This window comes from Danio rerio, chromosome 14 (genome assembly GCF_049306965.1).
Source record: "Danio rerio strain Tuebingen ecotype United States chromosome 14, GRCz12tu, whole genome shotgun sequence".
NCBI classification, from domain to species: domain Eukaryota; kingdom Metazoa; phylum Chordata; class Actinopteri; order Cypriniformes; family Danionidae; genus Danio; species Danio rerio.
In genome coordinates this window covers 6955065-6980736 of record NC_133189.1, presented here as the reverse complement: position 1 = coordinate 6980736, position 25672 = coordinate 6955065, and the positions used below count along the sequence as shown (strand labels likewise).

Here is a 25672-nt window from a genome sequence, read left to right as displayed (position 1 = left end):
CTCAAAATAGGGTTGATCAAAAGAAATATATAAATGCACTTCAAATATATAGTATATGAATTGATGTTTACTTTAAACTTATTATAAATATTTAATTATATTGTTTAATTATAATGATTAATATATATATATATATATATATATATATATATATATATATATATATATATATATATATATATATATATTTATATATATATATATATATATATATATATATATATATATATATATATATATATATATATAAATACTAGGGATGTAACGGTATTGTAAATACCGTCATACCGCAATATTAATTTTTTTCGATATTACCGAAGTCGCATGACTCGGTAAAACTATAGGTCTTCTGAGAAAATTTGCTCAGGCGAATGAAGCGAACCGGAGGTAGCGAAAACTACAATCCCCATCATCCCTTGCGGTCTGTTGTCGCTACAGATCCAGTAATGCGGAAATGGAGTGTGCTGCTAGAAGCGGGGATCAAAAAGAGCTGTAAAACTCTAAAGCCCCTTTTACAAGAGTGCGTTTTAGTTTTAAAACGGCGTTGTAGAATGAAAACGATCCGCGTCCACACTCGCGTTTTACCCAATGTTTCTGAACAGCTCTCCGTCCACACCAAAACGCTGAAAACGCACATCACGTGACCACAGACACTCTCGGGCAAGCGCTCCAGCATTTCTACCCAGATGAGAGCTCTGCTTGTCGGACTGCTCATCAAGCATCTTCCGCTGGATCTAATCTCACTATATTTGCTAAACGTGATATTTCATTCATGTTGTTGTCTTTATCTAACGACATAGGCCAATTCCCTGACTTTGGTCATTGGAATCTATTAAGTTACTTCACGAGTAACATGTTTTGGTTAAGCGCAAAGATAAGTTAATGATTAATCCAGGTACATTGACTGATCGCTTGCCTTTAATTCCTACAATGTATAAACTTATTGTATGTGATACTTTTATAATTGTCGATTATTAAAACTGATATTCAACAAAAGTGAGGGTGCGTTTCGTATTTTCACTGAAATTGAAAGGAGGCAGTTGTTATAGGCTCCGTTTTGTTATAAATATCCTCACAGTGAAGATGACGCTCATATATGCAGCACGACGCCTCAACATTTCTGCTGTCTGTTTTCTAATATTAAAAAGGAAATAGGCAGTTCCTTAAATCATGTTTACATTTTATTGTTGAGAAAGTGAAACAACGTAGCCAAGGTGATGTGAATGAAGTTATAAAGTACACTGTTCCCTTTGAAGATTTACGCGTGTCCTCGGTATGTTTTCCATATCAAACTGAGAAGGGGGAGACTGCAGCCTTGATCAAACTTGCGAAGTCTTAACTTACAAGAAGAGGATGCGAGACTGAACTGTGTGTGGGCTACTTAATATTGAGGAAAAGCCCCAATCAGATAGGCGAACGTTTGCAGCCCCGCCTCCGTTTTCAGATGTCTCCGTCTTTCCCCATCCACACTGAGACGGAGAAGCAGGTTTCAGAATGAAAACGGCCTCTCCAGCGTTTTCAAAAAGCTCCGTTTTCGGCGCTCGAGAAATAAGTCATATAAGTCATATCTCTCTTGTCCCAGAAACCTCAGTACCAAATGAGAGGTTTTTTTTCTGTTGCAGGGGACATTGTAAATGCCCAGAGATACCAGCTTTTACCAGATTATATTTATATGATAATTTTCCTTTAAACCCATCTCTATCTAAGTGAGTGAGTGATTAAATGTTGAATGTGATGAGTTTTCAACAATACTAAATTAAAAACTTAAATTTTTTTTTACATGGTTTAATATTTTTTTTGTTATTAAAATTGAAGTTCCTGTTTCAAAGCTTACAGATAGATGGCTAATTTGTATGTCATTGACACTTTTGGCTCTTTTTTGGAGTATTTTCATAAGTTTTGTTTTTTCCTGTAAATGATTCAATAAATACCGTACCGTGACATTGATACCGAGGTATTACCGTACCGTGAAATTCTGATACCGTTACATCCCTAATAAATACATATATATATATATATATATATATATATATATATATATATATATATATATATATATATATTAGCGCTGTCAAAATTAGTGCGTTAACGCATGCGATTAATTTTAAATAATTAACGCGTTAAAAAAATTAACGCAATTAACGCAGTTGCAGGTTTTTTTTACTTCCTGTTGTTGTGGACGTGTGTTTAGCATGCAAGAAATGTGGATAAGACCAAGGAAGCACTTTTTGAAGGCAAGTTTCAGTATAAAACAATTAGTCGCATCACCAGGCTCTCCATAGTTTCATGCAATTTCGGGTGTTTTATTTTTAACTTTCTGTTGTAAGTTGATACCGCATGGCGAACAGAAAGAAAATCCTCCGCATTTCGTGACTCGGTGTTCCTTTAAGGCAGTGGTTCTCAAACTGTGGTACGTGTACCACTAGTGGTACGCGGGCTTCCTTCTAGTGGTACACGGAGGAATGAAATATGTCATATACATGCTACATATAATTCAAAATTTATTAAAAATGATGTATATAATATGCTATATATTATATATAGGCTATATTTCTGAGGTAATCTGCCAGGTTTTTTAACTGTGCAGAGTTTTAGCTGCTTTACTGGTCCAACTACGCTACAGTATTTCAATGCTGCTCATTTTGGTGGTACTTGGAAAGACAATGTTTTTCTAAGGTGGTACTTGATAGAAAAAAGTTTGAGAACCACTGCTTTAAGGTAATAAAATCGCTGCTTAGGCTACACGGTAGAATTTTAATAAGAGTATTATCTTAATCGTATTAAAATCGGAGTATTGGTGTCTTATGTAAATGTACTCAGAAAGTCTCTGGTGAAGTCGCGAGCTGTCAAAGACAGCATTACTCTGCCTTTCAGCATGAGCCCTCCAAGTTTAGCGTGTTTCCTCATTAAACGCAACGAAAGTGTATGCTTCACATTGTTGAGTCAGAATCCTTGTGAAATACAGTAATACTTTAGAACGCTTAGTTTAAGCAAATTTGATGAACGCGATCATGCATGTTGAATCTGAAGGGAGTCGCTCCAGCGCGTTGTGTGTGTGTCTGTGTCAGGCCCGTTGAGGGGTGTCAGGGGTAGAGTGAGCGACGTATCTGAATAGGGGCGTGTGCGCGCGAAACGTACCTGAAGGACGGTGGGGGTGAGTTGCGCGCGACATACCTGAAGTCTAGGAGGGATGCGGTGTTTTTTCTTGGGTTTTTGTCTTGCGTTTACATTAATTTTACATTTGAATAGCCAAAATTACAAGTTTCAGTATTTTAAATGTGATTAATCACGATTATTTTTTTTTAAAGGTGCAATTAATTAGTTAATTTTTTTAATCGATTGACAGCACTACTTTAAACTTATTATATATATATATATATATATATATATATATATATATATATATATATATATATATATATATATATATATATATATATATATATATATATAATTTTTTATTTTTTTTGGTCAAATAATTTTGTGGCTAAAAAGTATCGGTTCAGGCACCGTTTTAGCACCGGTACTGTTTTAAAAGTATCAATTTAGCACAGGTATTGAAACAACCCCAAACAATACCCAACCCTACCTCAAAACTTGTGCGCTTTATAATTGCGGCAAACTGTTGGGAAGCATTAAAAGTGTACAAGATGTCCAAAATCTTTCCATGCATTGACCCAGAGACTGTTAAAATGCACTTCACTGATGAGAAGATGACAGATGTTTACTGTATGATAATCGAAATGGCCTTAAACATCCAACAGGCACAAGATGTCAACATGATGTCAGAATGAAGTTGTACCCCAGTGTCACAGGGATGTTGCATTTTGTTTTTCCATGAAAATCATGGAAGTGTCAGCATGTGATGCCAAAATGACGTTTGGATGTTTGCTCGACAATACAAATTAAAGACCACATTTGATAGACAAGACCCACAGAACCATCAAGATTTTAACACTCTGCTAATGTCTGTGAAAAACTCACAGCTGAGTAATGCATGTTACTTCATTCTCCATAGGAGAGGCGTCTTTAAGTTGCCATCACAAAAAAAAATTTATTTCAATGTCATTTCATTGTTGATCCACACAAAATCTGGTTCAATTCCAGGTCAACAGCTCCTTAAGAAATAATTTTCCCAGGAAAAAACATGACAAGTTCAATACTTATTTTCCCTGCTGTATGGTATCATCATTGACGTTGATTACAATATAAATTTTTTCAAGTCATAAAAAACTCCCAATAAAACCAAATGGTCTTTCCAATGAGGGTTAAATTGTAGACTAATCTACTCACCGGCCGTGTTATTTTGCATGACTTTTACAGCGTCGATGAGCTCCTTGAACCCATCCAAGCTCTTGTCATTTTGACTATACAACAAGATCTTCTTGGCATCAGAAAAAAGGCGTGAGATTCTGAAATAAAAAAGAACTCATGATTACTACTAGACTGTGCAATACTCAATGTCTTATATTACGTGTAACAGGCTACATCAGAGCTGACAGCTGTTATTTGGAAATCTTCAGCCGCAGGCGACCGCTTACATGGAATCGTTGAAGTTCCCAACGACTCCGGGAGATTCCCCTGGGGTTGGGTGGCGGAAGCACGGATTGTTGGCATTGCAGACGATGCCCTGGATCCAGGGCAGGGTGCCTGCTGAGGGCATGGCTTTGTTGGGAAAGTGACCTGTAATGAATAGAGAGAGACTAAATTAACTACCTCATTGAAGACGGGTGAAAAGAGTTTCCACATTAAGGCCTTGTCAGGGTGGCAGAAGAGAAGAAAGTGTACACTGGCGAACAAAGACAAAATCAGAAAACATTTAATCCTAAAAACATTTCTTTCAATAAATCAAATTTCATCGGTGTAAAGTAATGGATTACAAATCCTCAAATGAGTGTAATTCACTGTGGGTTCCACATAATTGATTTGTGTTGGGGCAACATGAAGGAATTAAAGGTGCAGTAGGTGATCTTTCACAATGCTAACAGCTTAGCATAAATCTCTGAATAACACTCTCTCTCCTGCCGTCTAGAGCCACACCTCCTTAAACACGAGAACAGCAAAAAAAAACTCTCTTGTGTTAAAAGCGACTAGTGCTTGTCCGGTGGCGAGCAAGTCAAACTGCCATGCTATTTCAGAGTGAATATTTAGGCCGTACTCACACTAGGTACAGTTGCCTCGAACCGGGCCAAAGCACGCTTGCCCCCCCCTCCCGTCTCCCCGACGGCCCGCGCTGACACCACAAATGGGCCTCGGCACGCTTACGTCATCGCTGCTGCACTGTTCAGTGAGAAGCACTCTCTCACTCAGCAGCACAGTGGAGATTTCTCTTGTTATATCGTTTCAGTCATTTGTTATGCAGTGACATGCAGTCAAATATTTCGCCAAACAGTCCTTAGGGATGCGGTGACACGCAGTCAGATATTTCGCCGAACAGTCACGTATCGCTTTCAGTTTCGGGCTTTGGCGCGTTTTGCACTCACACACAAGCGTACCGCGCCAAAGCCCAAATGAACCGCACTCAGGCACACCTCTTCCAACCGGGCCAGAGCCGGCCAAGTGAACCGTGCTTGAGCCCGATTCAGCGCACTCACACTTCTCAAACGATCCGGGAAACGGGCCTGGGCATGGTACGGATGGCATAGTGTGAGTAGGCCTTTAGAGTTGCATGGTAAACAATATAGGGTGAGACTAGGCGGAATAGCGCTATTTAATTGTGTTTTGTTGTTAAACAAATTAAAATCTACATTACAAATGCTGTAAAAGGTCCCTTATGAAACTGAAAATAGTCTTATCAATCTATCATCGGAAGATTTTAGTAGCTGAACAACACTTCTGTGAAGATATAACACATTTGTAACAACATTTAGCATTACATCCACTTTAAGTGAAGCTCAAATGGTTTTAAAACAGAACATTACCTTCTACGAGAAATCCTTCAGCCATTTTTTTATCCTTACTCCAGCGTGCAATGGTAACTCCAATATTGATTCAGGTTTTTAACAAGTTTTGATTAAGCAGGTTTTTACCAATCGCGCACACGCGCCCTCTTTTGTGAACGCGCAGCAACAACATCGGTCGGCGGAGATGCGTACAAACAGCTGCGCAGTTGTTCAAATCTGCATTTGCTGACAGACAGTTTCGCCTACTTATCGGAATTATGAGAGATGTCGGTCCGACTCTATTTAATTGGATGAACATTTTTTAGTTTTATGCCTTATACCCAAAATATAAAAATAAATATAAATACATTTAGATCATTTACTTGAATCATTACTATTAGACTGTGAAGAAACTTTCAACCAGCACAACAAAAAATGCTTCTGAAGACAATCACCTACTGCACCTTTAAGTTCACTTATTAGTTTTTAACACATTAAAGTAGATTAAACAAAAAGCAATAAAGTTTTCCTCCAAAAACTTCAATAATTGTGTTGTTTCAGGTGATTTAAATGAACAAACAGCAAACATCATTTTTTAAATGTTAAGTAGTTTTGCCTTAAGCGTTGTACAGTGGTCCCTCTCTATAACTGGGTTCACCCTCACAGTTTCGCAGATTTTTATAGTGCAATTTGACATGCTTTTTTTCTTTTTACACCTCATTGTGCTGATTGGCTGTAGACCATTGTCAATCAATCTCCTATGTGTCTTCTGTACAGTTTCAGCTTGCTAAATTAACATAAATCTTCGATCGCTAGCAGTGTGAGTTTCAACAAGGATGCAAAAAGGGTTATAACTGTCTGCAGCAAGACCGTCATAAAGGGGGTCCAACACTGGATGCTCCGCACCACGCAGCGCTATGAATTTTAGAATTGTAAACATAGGTTTATATCAGGGTATGCACACCAGCATCCAGCTATGACTCTGGACACAGTTCATATTTTTGCCGCACCACAGAGTACCATCTGAATAATTTCATTTTAAATAACATGCAAATGTGCACGTTCAGTGTGTGTTACTTAAAAATGTCATGCGGGTGGCGCATCCAATGTGTGACCCACTTAAGGATGGAGTCAGTGACTGCAGGAAAAAGAAAATTCCGCTGGATGCCAACATTATCGCACAAAAGTTAAAAAGCTTCATGAAGCTTTTGCTGACAGCGATGAATGTTTGCACCTGAAAACAGGTATTGATCTTTGGTTTCCTTTAAATGTTTCCAGCAAGCTAAAGCAACTGCCCCTTTACAGCAACTTACCTGTAAGTGTGTTTTACAGTTGCAGAGCCCTACTGCAATTTCATTTCTTTACAGTAAAATAACCTTACCGCAACTTATATTTATGGTAAAATGCCATTTACCACATTTTAATTCTACAGTGTGACCAATTCTACATAAGTTTTAGTTATTTGATGACTTTGATTATGGTAGAATACCTCAAATTCTTAATATGCAGTAAGTTACTGTAAAAGTATTTAAATGACCCACAATGCAGAGCATATTACAGTAGTGAGCTGTAAAGAATGTATGTGGTATTTTACTGGGCGTTTTGGCAGTAAATAACTGTAAAACTGCAGCAAAGTCTAACAGAGTACTCAAGTACTTTGATTACAGTAGATTGCTGCAAATTCCTAATATGCAGTAAGTTACTGTAAAAGTTTAAAATGACCCACAATACAAAGAACATTACAGTAGTGAACTTTAAAGAATGTATGTGGTATTTTACCATGCATTTTTGCAGTAAATAACTTTAAAATTGCGGCAAAGTTTAACAGCATACTCAAGCGTTTTGATTGCAGTATAATACCGCAAATTTCTTATATGCAATAAGTTACTGTTAAAGTTGTAAAATGGCCCACCATGCATTGCATATTGCAGTATTGAACTGTAAAGAGTGTATTTGACACTTAACTAGACATTTTTACAGTAAATAACCGTAAAATTGCAGCAAGTCTAAAGGCCCGTGCACACTGAGACGTTTTTTTGCCTCGTGACTATATAAAGGGCATCAATGTGAATCGCTTGTGAATGAAAAATCGCTTGTGTTTAAATGCGGAAAAACGTCTTGTAAAACGATGACGATAAACGTACACGAAAAACGTCCCAGTCTGTAGGAGCCTCAACAGCGCTAGAGGGCTACTTTTCACTTATTTGTTTATAAATAAATAATATTTACACTACATCTTTTTGTCAAGTATTGATAATTAAGTATGATTTTTTCACTATTTCCACCACTGACTTCAATCCCTTTCTTTTTTCCCTCTAGATAATGTATTCTTTGCCTCTAAAAAGTGCTTCTAGCCTGTATGCAACTCATCAGAACAATGGGGGCTTCTCAATAGTGCAGATATGCTATCAGATTAACATCCAGTGCCATGGACATGATGTCCCCGATGAGTTTTTCGAAAGTTCTAGTCCTCCTAGTGCTGCAGCCTATTCTCGTGTACAGGAGAGATAAGGAACGTGTACGCTTAGACAGCCTTATCTTCCCACAAACCAAGAAAACATCAGCAGATTGTCCATCCTTGGTGGACACAAACCCCTCAAAGAGCCCTTATTGAGTGATTACCTAAGCGCTTTTAAGTGACCTATGTCCCCACACATACACCAGACTCTGTTATTTCTATAATGAGTCAAATATGTAGGTCTGCTATCAGTCAACCTTAAGACTGCCAGCTGCTCCCCTGCTGAGCACAGCATAGATAAGATAGTACTTAAACATGAAGTAATCAATTCAGGAGCTATTTGTCGAATTCTGCATATGCTTATGTAATTTATAATGGGGTGAAAAAATGGATAACAGTAGAGGTTCCCACTATTAACTACTGGCTTATTACATGCTTAATATTTAAGATTACTTAATACTTAAGATTTTGGCTGTTTATTAGAACTTATACAGTATGCTATTCTACATCTGAATCATAAACCCAATTATACCTTATTTACTATTTATAAGCAGCAAATCAGGACTTTATTAAGCTAAAAGTCTTAGTTAATGGTTTGTTAATAGCGAAGATGACCAAAAATGATCACGACAACAAATGTTTTTATGTTACTTTAGTTTTAGTATTTGTTGAATTCTGCATTGACCTATGTCATTTTAAATCATTTATAAAGGGGTGAAAAAAATGGATAACAATTTAGTTCAAGCAACAATTTCCATTGTTAACTACTGTCTAATTACATGTTAATTATTACGATATACATAAACCCATTTAGTTTATGTATATCGTAGTTAATTGTTTGTTAATTGTTAGAATTGACCCTTCGCTAAGCCACACCCAAAAACCGCCACCCACCAATCGTGGCTTAGCTACGCGCAGGGGCTCTGTCAAGTTTTCGAGCGAGGGAAACAAGCCAAAGCGTTGAGCATATGAAATGTGCAAATCTGACAGCCGGTATCCTTAAAATTTGGACAGGGTGGTGGAATTTTTTCCCTTTTCAATGCATGTGTTTAGCATGTTTAGCATTTTTCCTTATCACAAACTCAACAGTAATCTGCTAGTGTTTGCTATGCTTTGGCTTTTTTGGGGGTTAATTATTGCGATATCCAGATTGCAACAGAGAAATACTGGGAAATGTCTCTAGACTGATGGCATTTCATGCCGTTCAGCTTTATAATCGTAAAATGTGAGCAAAATCACCTGTTTTGTCATCACTTTAGACATTATGGATGTGAATGAATGGTGGAGAGATGTGAATGACTGGTGGAAGAAAGTAGTTCCTCATACAAAAGCGTTTTTACACTCTCTGTGTTTGATTTTCTTTTTTATATACACAATTATGCCGCCGAACTGTTATATAAACACAATATCACACTCATAGCAGTGCAATATGTCTGTATATTGTCACTGGTGGGACACTAACGCACGCCTCCAACCAGTGCCGATATATAGCCATATCGCACTGCTACGAGTGTTATATTGCTCATTTATAAAGCATGTTATTATTCATCCTAATCATAAACCCAACTATACCTTATTGACTAATAATAAGAGGCAAATTAGGGCTTTATTTAGCAAAAAGTCTTAGTTAATGGTTTGTTAATAGCGAAAATTTAACCTTAAATTTGGCATGACCAAAAATGATCAGGACAAGAACTGTTTTTAAGTTACTTTAACTCATTTTAACGTATTAATCAGGTTTTAACCATTTTTTTAACCCAGGCTCATTCTGAAAACGTAGTCCAGCGGATGTTTCTGGAGACCGCGAAATACGTCCCGGGAGGTACGTATGGCTGCATTTAATTTTTTTAAGCGAACGCTACGAGTCGGTGTGACGCCGTTCCCTTTCGCGCTTGCCGGCTGACCGCTTACCTCCGTGCGGAGGGCTTTCCCGCTGAAGTCAGTTTGTCTGGTCAGCTCATTGTGTGCGTCGGCGGACTTCAGACGCAGAGAGGAGAAGTTGACAAAGGCGTGTGGGTTCGAGTCCGGGGAAGAGCGGTTCCAGAAACCAGGTAAGACAAAAACAGGATCCAAAAAATAAAGCGAACGAGTTCATAACAGGGCGAGAACGCGTTGAAATCTGAAAAACAGACAAAGGTTTTTCTTTTTCTAGACGGCTTTTCTAAATTGTTGCTCGGGTTAAGGGAAGTGAGCGGGCAGGCGGGTCAATCGGTAAAACTGGTTGGGTTCAGGGAAGAAGGAGAGTGGGTCAGCCGATTGGCCGGTCACTCAGTCAATCATTCGGTCAGTCAGACAGCGGCCTCTGGTGGGTTGACGCGAGAACAGCGGGGGTGCGAACGGCACTCGCAAGAGACGTTCGAGATACGAAAAAGCGCGCACAGCGGCCTCTCGAAGATTCGCAAAAACAAAAACTGCACAAATACGTACCTCCCGGGACGTATTTCGCAGTCTCCAGAAACGTCCGCTGGACTACGTTTTTTAATAATGAGCCTTGTATTTTGAGTTAGTTTGATCGGTGATAGAATGAAAAGTTCATTTAATTAAACTTAAATTGTATGTAATGCCTTGTGATTTTTTTCATTACATTATGGGGAAAAAACTGATATGAATTTAATGGAAAAATTATTAATATTATTTAAATTATCATCATAAAGTTGATTTATAGATCATGGTACTCTTTCACCTTATATCTGATATTGCGATCATTGCAGTATTTACAAAACATGTTTTTGTATAAACTATTTCTTATAAAATGCATTTATAGAGAAAAGCTTTATTTATCCACATATTGATTAACTACATGAAGGACATTGTGCTTTTCTGTCCATTTAATCACTTCAAGAAAAAAGGATGTGGTCATGCCTGTACTTGCAAATCTGTTTATCCATCTGCACGTAAATCCAGATGTAAGGAGAAGTGAAATCATGCACAGCACCTCCTATTTCCTGTCTAAACCAAGCAGTAGCACATGGACGCATATTTGGACGTCACCGGAATCTCATGACTAATCACCACAGTTCCTCAAACAACAACAAAAACTCACAGAACTATATGCATTATGGCAGTGGTTCTCAAACTGTGGTACATGTACGCGAAGGAATCAAATATGTCATATGTACATGCTGCATATATTTCAAAATGTATCAAAAATGATTTATATATGAATATGACATATAATAATTTATTCAGGCTTAGTCCCTTTATTAATCCGGGTTCACCACAGCGGAATGAACCGCTAACTTATCCAGCAAGTTTTTACACAGTGGATGCCCTTCCAGCTGCAACCCATCTCTGGGAAACATCCACACACACACACACACAATTATACACTATGGACAATTTAGCCTACCCAATTCACCTGTACTGCATGTCTTTGGACTGTGGGGGAAACCGGAGCACCCGGAGGAAACCCACGCGAAGGCAGGGAGAACATGCAAACTCCACACAGAAACACCAACTGAGCCAAGGTTCGAACCAGCGACCCAGCGACCTTCTTGCTGTGAGGCAACAGCACTACCTTCTGCGCCACTGCCTCGACCGACATATAATAATATTTCTTATAATAATAATATATTTGACTACTATATGTTAAAACTTTACATTTAAGAACAGCACTTGTTTACTTTTTAAAAACAGTAACCTACCATTTTTAACTTTTAAAAGCACATTTTAATTTAAATGTTGATGTTTTTCGTTTTTTTTGTTTGTTGTTTTACATATAAGCACAGTACAGTGTATTGCTCAAACTATTTATTATGTTCAAAGTGGCTGACAGTAATAAATATTCTTAATAATAGGAATTAATCTGACACATTTTGAACTGTTCTGAGCTGTAGCTGCTTTACTAGGCTTACTATGCTACTGTATTTCAATACTGCTCATTATGATGGTCCTTGGAGAGACCATTTTTTTCTGAGGTGGTACTTGATGAAAAAAGTTTGAGAACCACTGCATTATGGCATACATTTAATGTACTGCATTGTTTTGAATCCCTGACTACACTGTAAAAAATGCAGCATTCCACACAATTCATTCATGTTGTCCCAAAGCAAATAGATTAAGTTAACGTAACAAGTTGAAGTGGACTGAACATAAAACAATTACGTTTTCCAATAAAATCTCCAGAGTTGTGTTATTTAAGCTCATTTTAAATGAGGAGTTTGAACAAGCAGCAAAAATGTGTATTTTTGAGAGCAGTTTATGCCTTAGATTTACGGTGACATTGGGTACTGTGACATCATTTTATAAACGTGTTAATGAGGTTATTAACACAATCAGGCACAAGAAAATCCTTTAAATAAAACAAAATGATACGCTGAGAAAAAAAAAACAGTCCATGATTTTCTTATGTACTGGTGGCCTACAGTTTTTCTCAAAACCCATGGCATTATCTGCTTAAATGTTTGTGAATTTGCAGTGAAAATACACATTATTCTTGTAAAAACAATTATTATATTGCTCTCAATCACTATTGGTGCTGGAAAATCCTGGATGTACTAAAAAAACAGCTAATAAATGCAATCATCACAGTAATAACAGCTGATATTTAAGGGATAGTTCACACAAAAATGTTAATTCTGTCTATCTATGCACCCTTGATGGACTGGGGTGGACTGGGACAGTATTTTCAGCCAGTAAAGTTATTGTACCTCAGGCCACCTAAGCGTTTAGGAAGTGAAAAGTGGGCGGTAAAGAGCTGGATGCGGCGATTGGTAAGAGCTGGATGCGGCGATTGCTCCCTATGGCCTCTCCGCACCTACTTGTTTCAAACTCAGAGCTCCCTATGGCCAGTCCACCCTGCTTGTTCCAAACTCGGAGCTCCCTATGGCCAGTCCCCCCTGCTTGTTCCAAACTCGGTGCTCCCTATGGCCTCTCCGCACCTACTTGTTTCAAACTCAGAGCTCCCTATGGCCAGTCCCCCCTGCTTGTTCCAAACTCGGAGCTCCCTATGGCCAGTCCCTTCTGCTTGTTCCAAACTCGGAGCTCCTCATGGCCAGTCCCTCCTGCTTATTCCAAACTCAGAGCTGCCTATGGCCAGTCCACCCCTGCTTGTTCTACACCCGGTGCTCTCTATGGCCAGTCCGCCCCTGCTTGTTACAAACCCCGTGCTCCTTATGGCCAGCCCCCCCTGCTCCTTTCAAAACCGGTGCTCCCTATGGCCAGTCTGCCCCTGCTTGTTTTAAACCTGGTGCTCCCTATGGTCAATTCCCCCTTGCTTGTTCCAAACCTGGTGCTCCCTATGGCCAATCCGCCACTACTTGTTCCAAACCAAGCTTTGTTGTTTTGTAGAATACAAAAGAAGATCTTTTGAAGAAGCATTGCCTTTCGCAGTATTTGTTTTTGTCAATGGTTACCAATTTCCAACATTCTTCGAAATATCTTCTTTTCAGAGTTCGCTCAGAAATTGTTGTTTGTTCAAACTACTTATTTAAACTTAAACTTTTTTAAACACAACTTTTGAGGGGGGGGGGGGGGTGCACTTAATTGTTTTGTGTTCAATTAGCTTAAATTTCTGAAAAACTAATAAGATAATGTACCCCCGCCAGTCCTACGTCACCCAACCCGCTCCGAGCTGGTATTGAACCGGCGACCTTCCGCATGGGAGTCGGTTGCTCTAACAAGGAGGCTAAAGACCATGGCCTCTTGTGTCTGTCGCTAGAGCACCTTTAGAGGTCAGAGGAGTGAGGTATACCTGCACAGCACACACTAGCTGGCCTCCATTACAATCACCCCCTAAACCTCACTCCCATCCGGGTCACGGCACCAATGTAACCCCGCCAGTCCTACATCACCCAACCCGCTCCGAGCTGGTATCGAACTGGTGACCTTCTGCATGGGAGTCGGTTGCTCTAACAAGGAGGCTAAAGACCATGGCCTCTAGCATCTGTCGCACCTTTAGAGGTCAGAGGAGTGAGGTTTACCTGCACAGCACACACTAGCTGGCCTCCGTTACATTAACATAATTTCTTTATGTTTTTCCAACACAAACTAAATGTTTTGGCCCTAGAAATCAGTGTGTGAACTATCCCTTTAAAGCTGGGGCATCTCAAATGCACTCTAAAATGTGGCCACTTCGTATATTTGATACAATCAAAATCCCATCAGGGTGGCACGGTAGCTCAGTGGTTAGAAGGTCACTGGTTCGAGCCCCAAAAACATATGCTGGATAAGTAAGCGGTTCATTCCGCTGTGGTGACCCCTGATAAAATGAGTGAATAAGCCAAAGGAAAATGAATGAATGAATGAATAAAATTTTATCATGCTTTTGATAACATCCTTCTAAATTTCTATCAACCACCTGCAAATGACAGATCACTGATTACTCTAGTTATCAGTGACAACTCATAAACACCCTGCGCGCTTGACACATCTGATAATAATACACCATAAAGCATCATGCAATGAAGCAAACGTGCGTTTTCGCCCCGTGTGCACCATCTGATTAGATTATGTAATTAAAATGCACAGCTTGCGTTGCAATAGTCGCTTCGCATGCAACACGTTGATTGGTTTTCTGATCACATGTCAGGAATTTAAAGATACAAAACAGTGTAAGCGCTGAGTTGTGTTGTCTCCTTCACTTTCGAAACTTTTTAAAATACACAAGTACTTACATTCATGTTGTTCATAAGGCGGGTAGTACAACCTCACGGCGATCAGGATGAAGAAAATAAAGAGAGGCCACACAATCTCAGTCAGCAGTTGGAGCTGCACATGTCGAAAACAAAGAGAAAAAAACAGTCAGCGTTTTCTGTAAAGTGCATTAGCTCTCTGTCTCTAATGTCTGAGGGCTTCTAGTAGGTAGTGTCATCAAGGGCAGGTTTATGTACTGCATTTATTATTAATGCAAGACAGATGATCGATTAGACCGTCCAGATATAGTACAACAGCAGACGGGACAGATCCGCTGGGAACACAGACATACAGTAAACCCAACAGGGAATGAAAGTTATCTGACCACACTTTGCTCCGTTTAGCTGCTCTGTGGATAGTGCTTACTTTTACACTCAATGTAAATGCATCCGAATTGTAATCAGTGGACCATATTTGCTCATGATCTTCTGCATTTTTTGGGTATTATTCCAGGAAATGTAACTGTAGGTTCTAAACATGTCCCCTTAACATTGCCGTTAAGTTATATAACATCATTTTCTGAATGTTCTTAGAATTAATTAAAACATTACACAAAACATTTCAATCTGGTGTTATATTTATGTTCTCGGAACATTATTTCAATCATTTGTTATGATCATTTGTCGTTTGTATTCTGGAAGGTTGATAGAATATTCAAAACATTCAGTTTTTTTATGAATAGACTATATAATAATGTTATTTTTGGGTTATAATAACTTTATTTAAAACGTTTTTATAATGTTTCAGTCTCATAATATTCTCAAAATGTTATTTCTGTCATTATTAGAGCATTCCATTCACGTTATATTAATGTTTTCAGAACATTTCCCTAACATTCTGAGTAAGTTAAAAAAATGTTATTGTGGAAGGTTAAAATGTTCAAAATGTCCAGTTTTTATTAAAGTGTATTTTTTGGGGTTAAAATAACCTTATTTAAATGTTTTATAATGTTTCAGCCTCATAATGTTCTCAGATTGTTATATAAAGCATTGTTAGACCATTCTATTTGCATTATATTAATGTTCTTAGAGCGTTTCCATAACATTCTAAGTAAGTTATAAAAATCTTTTTGTGGAAGGTTCCTAAAATTTTCAAAATGTCCAGTTTTTATATTAATGGTCTATATATTAATGTTATTTTTGTGTTATAATAAAGTTATTCAAATGTTTTATAATGTTTCAGTCTCATATTGCTCACAGAATGTTATTTCAGGAATTATTAGAACATTCCATTCACATTATATTAATGTTTTCAGAGCGTTTTCATAACATTCTGAGTAAGTTATAAAAATCTTATTGTGGAAGGCTCTTAAAATGTTCAAAATGTTAAAAATTGTTAAAAAAAATTTATAGGCTATATATTATTGCTATTTTTTGGTTATAATAACATTGTTCAAAATGTTTTCATAATGTTTCAGTCTCATGTTATATTAATGTTCTCAGATTGTGATTTAAAGCATTATTATAACAATTCTTTCACTTTATATTAATGTTCTTAGAGCCTTTCTCTATCATTCTGAGTAAGTTATAAAAATGTCATACTGGAAGGTTCTTAGAATGTTCAAAACATCCAGTTTTTATAGTAATAGACTACATATTAATGCTATTTTTGGGGTTATAATAACATTATTAATATGTTTTTATAATGTTATATTAATGTAAAATCCAGTCACATTATATTAATGTTCTACAAAGGTTTTCTGTCAGTGTTACGAGAATGTTCCATAAACATTATTTGAATATAACATGCTAACATTGAAGCTAACATTTACACAACTTTTAAGGAACTTTACGGAATGTTCTGAGAATGTTCCCTGTTAACTGAAACACAATATTTTATTTGAAATTTCACACAATGTGTGTATAATTAAAATATTGTTGGAAGTACCCTGTAGACACAAATTTCAATGCCATGTTAACATCAAAACAAGCTTTAGAAATATCTGTTGATTAACAGCTTGTGGCTCACAACTGTATTCACTTTCATTATGCTTTAAACTACGTTATAGAAACTTGACCTCTGCTTTGACAACTTTTGATATTTAAAATGTAACAGTGATTTAACAAAGTGGTTTTCTGTTGTGGTTATATATGAATGTAGCATAATTTGCATGATCAGACCACACAAAATTATATCAAATTACAGTTTTAAAAAAAATAAAAGTAACTTTTTTAAACTTTTAAACATCAAAAGTTGTCAGAGTGGAAATAAAAGCCTGATAGTAATCCTAAAGTGTGAATAATCTGAAAACACATGAATCCTGAGCTATATGGGACTTTGAATTAACAGATGCTGTATTTACAGTGTACTAGGTAATACAGTGATTTTTTTTTGTGATTGTTTAAGAAGCAAACTACTCTAGAAGAAAACATTCTTTGAGATGACAGACATTTATCTTGTATCTGGGAATGCTTCTGACTCACTTTAGCCTTTAAATTAACAGTTCAACCTAAAATAAAAATGCTGTCATCATTTACTCACCCTTCACTTCTGTTGAAATCAAAACAAAAACATTTGAAAAATGCTGGAAACCTGTAACCATTAACATCTATAGTATTTGTTCTTCAAAACCTCAGCATTCTTCAAAATATCTAACTTATTTTGGGGTGAAATATTTAGATGAATCAAAATAGAGCAGCATTCTACGCTCAACATTTTTTGTTGCTACTTATCTACTTATCTACTTATTTAAAATGAGCTGATACAACACAATTCTTGAGATTTTGTTGGGACAACTACATTTTTTGTTCAATCCACTTAAATTTGTTAACTTAATTGATTTGTGTTGGATTATACACTGTAAAAAGTAATTAGTTACTTAAAGTGAATAAACCAATTGCCTTAAAAGCAACAAGTTGACTTTACATAAATAATGTTAGTAAACCCATTGTAACTTGGAACTGTTGAGCTGACTTAATTTTTATAATTAGGCTTTTTGTACTCACTTTTTAAAGTCAACAAATCTTTTTTTACAATGACAAACTATTTTAGCAAGTCTCTTTTCAAATAATTACTGCAGTTATTACAATATTACATAATTGGTGCTTCATTAAGTTTATAAAATGTACAATTATAGCCTGTATTGAATTTAGAAGACATACTGGAGTCTGGAAGAGCAGATTTATTTTAGTTACTGTCATTTTGCTAGACAAAGAAAAGCTGAAAAAAACAAAACAAATGTAATAATTGTGTATTGGAAAAAGTGATTAGTTTACTTTTATTTTTAAAAAGTGAATTCAACTTGCATAATAATAAAAATTAAGTCAACTTAGCAGTTCCCAGCTACAATAGGTTTACTTACATTATTTTTGTAAAGTCAACTTGTTTCTTTCAAGGCAATTTGCTTACTCGCTTCAAGTAACTAATCACTTTTTACAGTGTATGAAAGAATTGTGTGCACCCTACAATTTTATGTATGTATGTATGTCTTTACATAAAGGAGGTTAAGGAATATAAACAACTCAAGATTATAGGACTGTATTATCAGGATCTTGAATGACTAAAACTGCAACAATGATCTCAGGAAGCAACGTTTAAAACTATATTAAACACATTGACAACAACATTTGGCATGAAATGACTGCCACAATTGAATGAAATCAATGTAATCCTGATAGCTAACAAATACTATGTAGGATACACAAAAAAAAAATATGCAGAGTTCCACACAATAATTTGAGTTGGGACAACATGAAAAAATTAAGTCATTACTTTTGACAAATTTAAATTGATTGAAATTTAAATGAGAATTGAGTTGATTCAACTCATTGTATATAATGTAGTTACTTTAAACAAACAATAGTGTATACACTTTTTTTAAAACGCTGGGTTCCACATGATTGCTCATGTTGTCCAACACAAATTGAATAAGTTTATTGTTTAAACAAATCTAAGCGGATTTAAAAATTAATATAACATAAAACAATTAAGTTGTCCCCAAAAAAACTCAAGATCTGTGTTGATTCAGTTCATTTTTAATAAGTAGTTTGAACAAGTAGCAAAATAAATTGAGTCTATATATATATATATATATTAGCCCCCTGAATTATTAGCACCCTTGTTTATTTCCCCCCCCCCAATATCTGTTTAACAGAGAGAAGATTTTTTTCAACACATTTTTAAAGATTATAGTTTTAATAACTCATTTCTAATAACTGATTTATTTTATCTTTGCCATGATGACAGTAAATAATATTTGACTAGATATTTTTCAAAACACTTCTATACAGCTTAAAGTGACATTTAAAGGCTTAACTTGGTTAATTAGGCTAACTATGCAGGTTAGGTTAATTAGGCAAGTTATTGTAAACCGATGGTTTGTTCTGTAAACTATCAGGAAAAAAATATAACTTAAAGGGGCTAATAATTTTGTCCTTAAAATGGCTTTAAAAAAATTAAAAACTGCTTTTATTCTAGCCGAAATAAAACAAATATGTTTTTTTCCAGAAGAAAAAATATTATCAGACATACTGTGAAAATTTCATTGCTCTGTTAAACATCATTTGGGAAATATTTAAAAAAGAAAATAAAAATCAAAGGGGGCTAATATTTCTGACTTCAACTGAATAAAAATCAGATGTGCTGTCTTACCGTTTGTCTCCGTCTGTAGGTGAAGTTCTTCCACAGCAGCAGACCCAGTTGAGTGGAGATGGACATCTTCACTCGGGTCCCTCTTCGCGCTCAGCTCTCAACTGCAATGACACAACGGAGACGGGGCTGACTGACAAAAAAGCATCCAGCAGCGACCAACAGAGCAGCTCAAAAGTCCAGGACAAAGTGCAGCAGCTCCTATCTTACTCTCCAGCGTTCGCTTGCTCTCTCACACGTCTTCCCTTTTCATCTCCTGTCTTTTTTTTTTCCAGAATTCCTGGAAGTGGTGGACCTTGTAGTGTCAGAGATTCATCAAGAAAGGAATTTCGCAGGCCGTTAGAGTCTCTTAATGGTTTGATCATTTCGAATGAACAGGTTTGCTGGAAGTCGAGATCTTGCTCTATGCTAATGGTGCTATTCAACTGCAACAATGAATGATCTTCATCTAACGCTCGCATTGTTCTCGCTGTTTGTATGCTTTTGGTGATTTAATCAGTGACGCCGAAACAGAAATAATCAGGCTTGCGTGAGGCAAGCAAGGATGGAAACCAAACTTAACATGGGATAGTTCACCTAACAATGAAAGTGTGCTTATTATTTACTCTCCCTCAAGTTGTTCCAAAGCGTTAGAAGTTACTTTATTCTGTTGAACACAAAAGGAGATATTTTGACGAATGCTGGAAACCGGTAACCATTGACTTCCATAGTAGGAAAAAATAAATACAATGGAAGTCAATGGTTACCGGTTTCCAGCTTTTAACAAAACATCTTCTTGTGTGTTCAACAAAAGAAAAAAACTCAAAAAGATGTTTTCTTCTGTTGTACACAAAAGTAAACAGGTAACCACTGACTTCTATAGTATTTGTTTTTTCTACAACGCAAGTCAATGGTTACCGGTTTCCAGCATTCTTCAAAATGTCTTCCTGTATGTTCAACAGAAGAAAAATTAAAAGAAGATGTTTTCTTTTTCTGTTGACCACAAAAGTAAACTGGTAACCATTGACTTCCATAGTATTTGTTTTTCCTACTATGGAAGTCAATGGTTACCGGTCTCCAGCTTTTAACAAAACATCTTGTGTGTTCAACAAAAGAAAAAAAAACTCATAAAGAACATGTTTTCTTCTGTTGTACACAAAAGTAAACCAGTAACCAATGACTTCTATAGTTTTTGTTTTTCTTGCTATGGAAGTCAATGGTTACCGGTTTCCAGCATTCTTCAAAATGTCTTCTAAGTTCAACAGAAAAAAAAAATCAAAGAAGATGTTTTCTTTTTCTGTTGAACACAAAAGTAAACTGGTAACCATTGACTTCTATAGTATTTGTATTTCCTACTATGGAAGTCAATGGTTACCGGTTTCCAGCCTTTAACAAAACATCTTCTTGTGTGTTCAACAAAAGAAAAAAAATCAAAAAGAAGATGTTTTCTTCTGTTGTACACAAAAGTAAACCGGTAACCATTGACTTCTATAGTATTTCTTTTTCCTACTATAGAAGTCAATGGTTACCAGTTTACAACATTCTTTAAAATATAATTTTTGAGTGTTTAACAGAAAAAAGAGAAATAACAAAAGTAACCATTCGACAATAAGTGGTGAGTAAATTGTTATTTGTAGGTGAACTATCCCTTTAACCCTGTAAAGCCAGACAAATTAAGACAATAAAGGTAACACTTTACAATAAGGTTCATTAGTTAATGCATTTACTAACATGAACTAATCATGAGCAACATATGTTCAGCATTTATGAATCATAATTGAACATTTACTAATGCATTATTAACCAAGTCCATGCTTGTTAACATTAGTTAATGCACCATGAGTTAACATGAACTAACAATGAACTACTGTATTTTCATTAACTAACGTTAACTAACATGAACAAATACAGTAGTAAATGCATTGTTTATTGTTTGTTCATGTTAGTAAATGCATTAACTAACATTAACTAATGAATCTTATTGTAAAGTGTGACCACAATGAATATATAAATCTGAAATGGAGGGGTTTGTTGCCATACATAGCCTTAACTTATTTAAATGTGTTTCAGTATCTATTTAATACATCATTGTATTGTTCATATAGTATGACAAAAGAGAATTTGAAGAGTTCAGATGCAAAAACCTTTGGAATTTCCTTCTACATCGAGCATTTTTCTCATCCCCTTATTTCACCTGAGACGGTTCATTCCTCTGTGGCGACCCCGGATTAATAAAGGGTCTAAGCCGAAAAGAAAATGAATGAATTTCACCATAAAAGTGATGAAAATAACCAATCCTTTTCTATAAAAGTGAATTTACTAAACCTTGACATAGGAGTTGAGACATAGGACTCTAATTTAACAGGACAACTTCAGAGGTTTTTGCATCTAAACTCTTGATTTGGAGTTTAAAAATCTCAATTTTATTCATAGAATCTATTTAAGAGAATACATTATTTTGTATAGTTGCTTACATTTATACGGCCAAAACGTCAGATTAAATTATGATACTTTGTACTGTAAACACTGTAAACCAGTAGATAGAATCATATTAGATACACTCTTAACTTCATGCTTTATTTTACTAAATGGTGTACGCTTAATCAAGTAAATCTGGGTTGCTTCAATCCACAATGTGTTCATCGTGAAACATTAATATCAGTATAAAAGTTATTCTTATGATTACTTATAGCATAAAGACACTTGGAGGTGGATCTTTTTTAAATTTCACTTAAAAGCGCTTTACTTGCCAAAAAGCGTTTTAAGAAAAATGGCAAAAGAGATCATCTAAATGTCTCAATTCTTTGTCCTACACTTTTTAGAATATAAGACATCTCTGATCAAACATGCAGATTAATCTGACATGCTATCCCCATTGTTGTAGCTCTGTATGTCAACAATTGACAGTTTAATATCTATATTCTTTTCTCATAACAAGTTTTAAAAGCAACAAAGACAAAAATCTATTGCCTTAAGCTCAATTAATACCAAACCGATGCAAAATGCAAGGTTGCTGCCCACATTTTCAAAGTCTAAAACAAAATGTATCTCAGTATCATTCATCAGAGTCGCAGAACAGTGCCTTTCCCAAAGCCCAGAGCATGTCACTTCATTTAATATCTTATCTCGCGCACAGATCTGAAGAGAAGGTGACTAACCGATAAATACAAACTGAATGTTTTTGATTCCAAATGATTCCTCTTGTCATTTGGTATAATTGAAGGTGTGTTTCCCATTAAGTTAAGCTCAGATCACAATGACACGCTTGAGGCTGCATGTTATTCAGACCTCTTTCTCAGGCACGCAGCACAATTCAGTCTTCCACCATTACAGAAGCAGGCGGTCTCAAAGACTTCTTGTACACTTGAAATATGTTTTTGTTTTTAAAATGACAAGAATTCAGCTTATCCCAGTAAGTTTTGTCACTTGATTACAGTCTACACTGTTAAAAATGCAAGGTTCCACACAATTTATTCAGGTTGTCTCAACTAAAGAGTATTAAGTTAACAAATATGAGTCGATAAAACATAAAATAATTAAGCTGTTTCAAAAAAAATCTCAAGACATGTGTTGTTTCAGCTAATTTAAAATAAGTAGTTTGAACCAGCACACTGTACAACCTAAGAGTGAAAATCACTAAATAAAATTAGTTACACTGTACACAATGCAGGGTTCCACACAAATTCATTCATGTTGTCCCAACACAAATTGATTAAGTTAACCTAACAATGTTAACAAAATTTTTGTAAACTGAACATTAAAAAATGAAGTTGTCCCAATGAAATCTTAAGAATTTTATTGTTTCAGCTTATTTTAAATAAGTAGTTTGAACGAGCAAAAAATAATAATTAATAATTTTTTGAGTGTAGTTTAACCTATAATTTATCTTAAAATTACTTTGACTTAATTGGAAAGAGTTATGTTATCAAACCGGACAAGTTATGAATGAATTAATTAAAATATTTGTGTTAACTTAACTCTAAAATCAATACCAAACCATTTGAGTAGCTAAAGTATATGATACATTAAAATATTGGTTTGATAACTGAACTTAACAATCTAAATATTAGACGATATAAACAAACAACAAAATAATATATGTGTATATAACTCGATATATATATATATTGTAAGCAAGTATTTTACAGTACTTTAGAAATACTCAAATATGTCTCTGTCAGTGTTCTCAAACTATTATATTTGATTTACCAAAGTCAAATAAGTGGCAATTTCACATCGGTCACATCCATAACGGAGAAGTGTCACATTAATAACAGCACGTTTTCCTCATAAATGCAAAAATATTAAATAAAATAAAATCAATCATTTTGTTCTATCGAGAACCAACTTTTTATCCTAATGATAATATTTTTTTTCTTTTGGGTTGTGCAGTTTAATTCACAGAAATTTCTACAATATATGTTGTAGACTGCAAACTCTAAGACTTTTTTGTCACATCCGTAACTCATGTTTTTTTTCCCTCATTTAAAATATAAAATATGCTTACAGATTGATATTTTTCTGATCACATAACTCTGTTGTCAGTTGTTCTGTAAAATATAAACAGATGTTTCAATATAATGCTAGCCTATATTTTCCCTGTGATATTATGTTTTGAGTTTTTACTGCAAAATTTCACATCCTTAACGCTGGAATTGCTCATATATTGTTTTTGGTAATTTAACCAGTGACGACGAAACAGAAATGATCAGGTTTGTGGCTGATGAGCAAGGATGAAAACCAAACTTAACATGGGATGGTTCACCTAACAATGAAAATGTAATTATTATTTACTCTCCCTCAAGTTGTTCCAAAGCGTTAGGAGGCACTTTATTCTGTTGAACACAAAAGGAGATATTTTGATGAATGCTAGGAACCGGTAACCATTGACTTCCACAGTAGGTAAAACAAATACGATGAAAATCAATGGTTACCGGTTTCCAACATTCTTCAAATTATCTTCTCGTGTGTTCAACAGAAGAAAAGTTTACAGTAGTCAAAACTATTTGGTTTTAAAACATTCACAATCGTTTTCCCCAAACTGTTTGAGTTATCTTAGCTTATCAGGTTTTACAGTGCAGCACAAATCTTCTTGAGTGTATTTTCAGATTTTTTTTGTTTCATTTTCTTCATCTGGAGTTCATTTTAAAAATTTCAAATTAATAATATTTATCTTTTTTAACTGTTGTGACTATAACATTTTAGTTTTCTTTTCCTCAATACTCAATAACATGAAAGGTTTCATGTTTCTTTCTTCTTCTTTTTTTCCTCACAAACCTTTGTCTGTTGTGTTATTGTTCCAAATTCTTGTTCTCATACTACACTTTATATATTTCTGTGTATATTAAGCTCACATTCTCGTGTCATTGCTATTTGCTGTTATTTTTTGTTTTTGTTTTAGAAAACGTCTGGTTTCGCTTAAGAAACCCTGCAGCTGTTTTCCACATAAACAACAACTGTCCCAAAGTATTATCCGAAGCCTTTCTGAAGGAAAAATCTGTGCTATTCTAAACTTTCATTCATTAATTCGTCTACTTTTACTGTTTCTTCGGAAAAACAAAAATGACGATACTGTAGTGCGCTGTGTCTGTTTGTATTGTTCTCAATAATATCCGTCATCTAAAACGCTGCGCTCATTCACCTCAAAACATCAAAAAGCGCAACCTCTGTTAAAGAAAGCCAAGCAGAAATGATTCTTACCCAGACACAGCTGATGACTTGTGTAGGACATTCGTTGTAATCCAAGTGAATCAGATGTTTATTCGTCCTTGTGGAGTCTGACGCCGGTGGTTCTCGTGTGAAGGGGCATCTGAAGGGTTTAAAGTGGTTTTATAGCGCATCCGCTCGGAGCGCCTGGGTTACTGTCGGTCATCCAGACTGCTGCATATTTAACTGGATCAACACGTGGATCCCAAAACAGCTCTATAACATTAAACATCTGTTGACAAATCAATGCCATAGAAACAACACATACTCACATACTCTTCTACCTCTGTTTTTCCCAAAAAGAAGACAGTTTGTTTTTGCTTTCACATAGTAAAAATTTCTGTTTAACACTTTCCGTATTTTGTGGTTCCGTTTGTTTACGGTCGTGAATTGCATTATTGGAGCTTAATCTCTGCTTTGTCGACTT

General features: G+C 35.7%; 1 protein-coding gene across 2 annotated transcripts in view; it reads right to left on the bottom strand.

Moving 5' to 3' along the window:
- The window catches only part of abca1b (ATP-binding cassette, sub-family A (ABC1), member 1B), a 95188-nt gene extending 69844 nt beyond the window's left edge, over positions 1-25344 (bottom strand). The window contains exons 1-5 of one of the 2 annotated variants that reach the window (XM_005173080.6): positions 25240-25344; positions 19564-19664; positions 14955-15048; positions 4542-4683; positions 4294-4412 (exon numbers count right to left, since the gene is read on the bottom strand). In XM_005173080.6, the coding sequence (XP_005173137.1) occupies positions 4294-4412; positions 4542-4683; positions 14955-15048; positions 19564-19629 (421 nt within the window). In that variant the 5' untranslated portion in view covers positions 19630-19664; positions 25240-25344. Of the gene's footprint in view, positions 1-4293; positions 4413-4541; positions 4684-14954; positions 15049-19563; positions 19984-25239 lie in introns of those variants that run through there. The other variant, NM_001114586.2, reaches the window with a different exon arrangement.
- Between the last annotated feature and the right edge of the window lie 328 nt (positions 25345-25672).